At 43.8% G+C, this 2833-nt stretch overlaps 1 protein-coding gene across 1 annotated transcript; it reads right to left on the bottom strand.

Moving 5' to 3' along the window:
- Window positions 1–341: 341 nt before the first annotated feature.
- Window positions 342–1815, bottom strand: LOC114172437. Its single transcript, XM_028056916.1, has 2 exons — window positions 1167–1815; window positions 342–595 (listed from the first exon to the last, which is right to left on the bottom strand). Exons 1-2 carry the CDS (start codon window positions 1813–1815, stop codon window positions 342–344), a joined length of 903 nt encoding a protein of 300 aa, XP_027912717.1.
- Between the last annotated feature and the right edge of the window lie 1018 nt (window positions 1816–2833).

Here is a 2833-nt window from a genome sequence, read left to right as displayed (position 1 = left end):
ATAATTGAACTCTTAAGGGTTATAATCACAATCTAATTTATAACATCCCAACGAAGTCATTCAAGTACAATTATACATTCAAATAGGATAAATGTCCCAATGGAACCTCAACACAAGGTAAAAGTCACGAAATCACGGCAAAACGGCGACAACCAGAATGCACCGCCTGGCGGAATTCAACCCACCGCCAAGCAACTCATAACAAAACCCAGAAATATGGTTACACTGATGTGCCGTCTGGCGGCACATACATGCCCGCCAGGCGGTTTCTGGGCGAGGACCCAGAATTTTCGTGAAACAGCGTCAGAGTGAAAGGGAAAACTCATGCATTCAAACAAACATCACATAACCAATCGAACACGAAGTAAAAACATAATAAGCAGCTCCCCTAACCTGGAATTTCTTGCTGGACCACGAATTCTTGATGTATCTCCAATCCAAAAAGCTTCCCTAACCCTCTCTTGCGCATCCACAATGTTTTCCAGCCACTCCACCCTCTTACAATCAGTTTCTCTCTTCTGAAATCCTAGTATTCGACCCTTACACCCACTGTGGTACTCTTTGCCTCTCCCACTAGCCTGTTCTCTCTCTCTCTCTTATTACCCAAATTAAAGGTGCTAAATGCTAAAACGAAAATATCTTAAGTATCCTTGCTAATGACTACTCATGAACCACCATTGAATGGTTTCTTACCCATTGGACTGCCTTCATCTGCAGCTAGGGTTTCTAAGTCCCTTCAATACCATGCAACCCAAAATTGCCAAAAAGAAAATTAGTTTTGTTCTTAGCAAGGATTGAACCCACAACCAATCAATTTATAATTTAAGTATATAACCACTCAACCAATTCATATTTCATGATAACTCCTACAATTTTAAGAGTTTATCACTACACTACGCATTCAATATATCAAAACACAAAAACACATAATTTAAATAACATCCAAGTGGCACACATAGGACTCGAACCCAAGTCCTCACACACAATAAAGTACTCTCAACCACCTGAGCTAGTACTTTTCCACGTCATAACTCCTCAAATTTATTGCTTTAAAATGTTCTCATTACCCGTCCTAATTAATTTATTAATTAAATAACTATTTAATTTTCCCGGGTCTTACATTACACCCACCTTTAAAGATTTTGGTCCTCGAAAATAAGACTTACCAGGAAATAAGTACGGATAGGATTGCTTCATGCGATCCTCCATCTCCCAAGTCATCTCCTGGGTAGTCTCATCCCACAGCACCTTCATGGTCTTAAGTTCCTTCCCCCGTAGCTGTTTCACTTGTGAATCCCGAATCTGAATATCATCTGACTCCAGTACGTGCGACGGATCTGCAACATATTTCCTCAACTGGAAAACGTGGAACACATTATGCAGATTCGTCAGGTGCGGTGGCAAGGCGATTTCATAAGCTACAACGCCAATTCTCCTCAGAATCTGATAAGGCCCAACAAATCTCGGAGTTAGCTTCCTCGATTTGATGGCCCTCCCAATACCAGCCGTCGGTGTTACTCTGAGGAACACATGATCCCCAGCCTCGAACTCTAGAGGTCGTCTCCTTCTATCTGCATAGGACTTCTGTCTGCTCTGTGTAGCCCTCATTCTCTCCTGAATTGCCCTAACCTTCTCAGAGGTTTGCTGTAAAAACTCAGGACCCAACACTAATGATTCCCCATCCTGGTTCCAACACAACGGCGTCCTACACCGCCGCCCATACAATGCCTCATATGGAGCCATACCAATGCTGGTGTGATAACTGTTGTTGTATGTGAACTCCACTAAGGGAAACATCTCACTCCAACTACCCATGTGATCCAATACACAAGCCCTCAACAGATCCTCCAAGGACTGAATGGTACGCTCCGACTGCCCATCAGTCTAAGGATGGTATGCAGAACTCATCCGCAACTGAGTCCCCAACGCTGCCTGTAATGACTGCCAAAAACGAGAAGTGAATCTCGGATCTCTATCTGACACTATACTGGCTGGCACACCGTGCAACCTGACCACTTCCCTCACGTACAACTCAGCCAATCTGTCCATTGACCACTTCTGATTAATAGCAAGGAAATGAGTACACTTTGTCAACCTGTCCACTATTACCCAGATTGAATCGTGCCCCTTCGCAGACTTCGGCAAATGAGTGACGAAGTCCATGGCTATACTATCCCATTTCCACTGAGGAAGATCCAACGACTCAAGCGTACCCCCTGGTCGTTGGTGTTCAATCTTGGCCTTCTGACACACTAAGCATGATGCCACGAAGTCGGCAATGTCAGTCTTCATCCCATTCCACCAGAAAGATTGTTTCAAATCGTGATACATCTTAGTCATACCTGGGTGTATGCTAAGACGACTTTTATGACCTTCTTCCAGAATCTGTTTCCTCAGTCTCCAATCTCCAGGCACACAAACTCGGTCTCTAAACCTTAGGATACCATCCGTTCCAAGCCTGTAGTCTTTCCCCTTCTCAGTCCCTATCCAACTCACAAATTGTTGTATCTCAGCATCACCCCTCTATTGATCTCGGATAGTCCCCAGTACGTCACTAGTCAATGTAAGCACACCACATCTGATGCAATCCCCACTCAGCTGCATACCCAGGTTCATATCCCTGAGCTTCTCAATTAACTCCAACTCTTTCACCATCATAGCTGAGATGTGCTTCCGTTTTCAACTCAAGGCGTCCGCCACCACATTAGCTTTACCTGGGTGGTAGAGTAATTCAAAATCGTAATACTTGAGATAGTCCATCCAACGTCGCTGTCTCATATTTAGCTCCTTCTGATCGAACATATATTTCAGGCTTTTATGATCACTAAACACT

Source organism: Vigna unguiculata, unplaced genomic scaffold (assembly GCF_004118075.2).
Source record: "Vigna unguiculata cultivar IT97K-499-35 unplaced genomic scaffold, ASM411807v1 contig_566, whole genome shotgun sequence".
NCBI lineage: Eukaryota > Viridiplantae > Streptophyta > Magnoliopsida > Fabales > Fabaceae > Vigna > Vigna unguiculata.
Note: the sequence above shows the minus strand (reverse complement) of the source record. Positions and strands in the feature narration are given on the sequence as shown.

Coding starts and splice junctions, on each gene's coding strand:
- LOC114172437 (XM_028056916.1), bottom strand. CDS start 1,815: ATGGGTAGTTGGAGTGAGATGTTTCCCTTAGTGGAGTTCACATACAAC. Junction 596..1,166: donor CTATCCGTACTTATTTCCTG/GTAAGTCTTATT, acceptor TTGGGTAATAAG/AGAGAGAGAGAGAACAGGCT.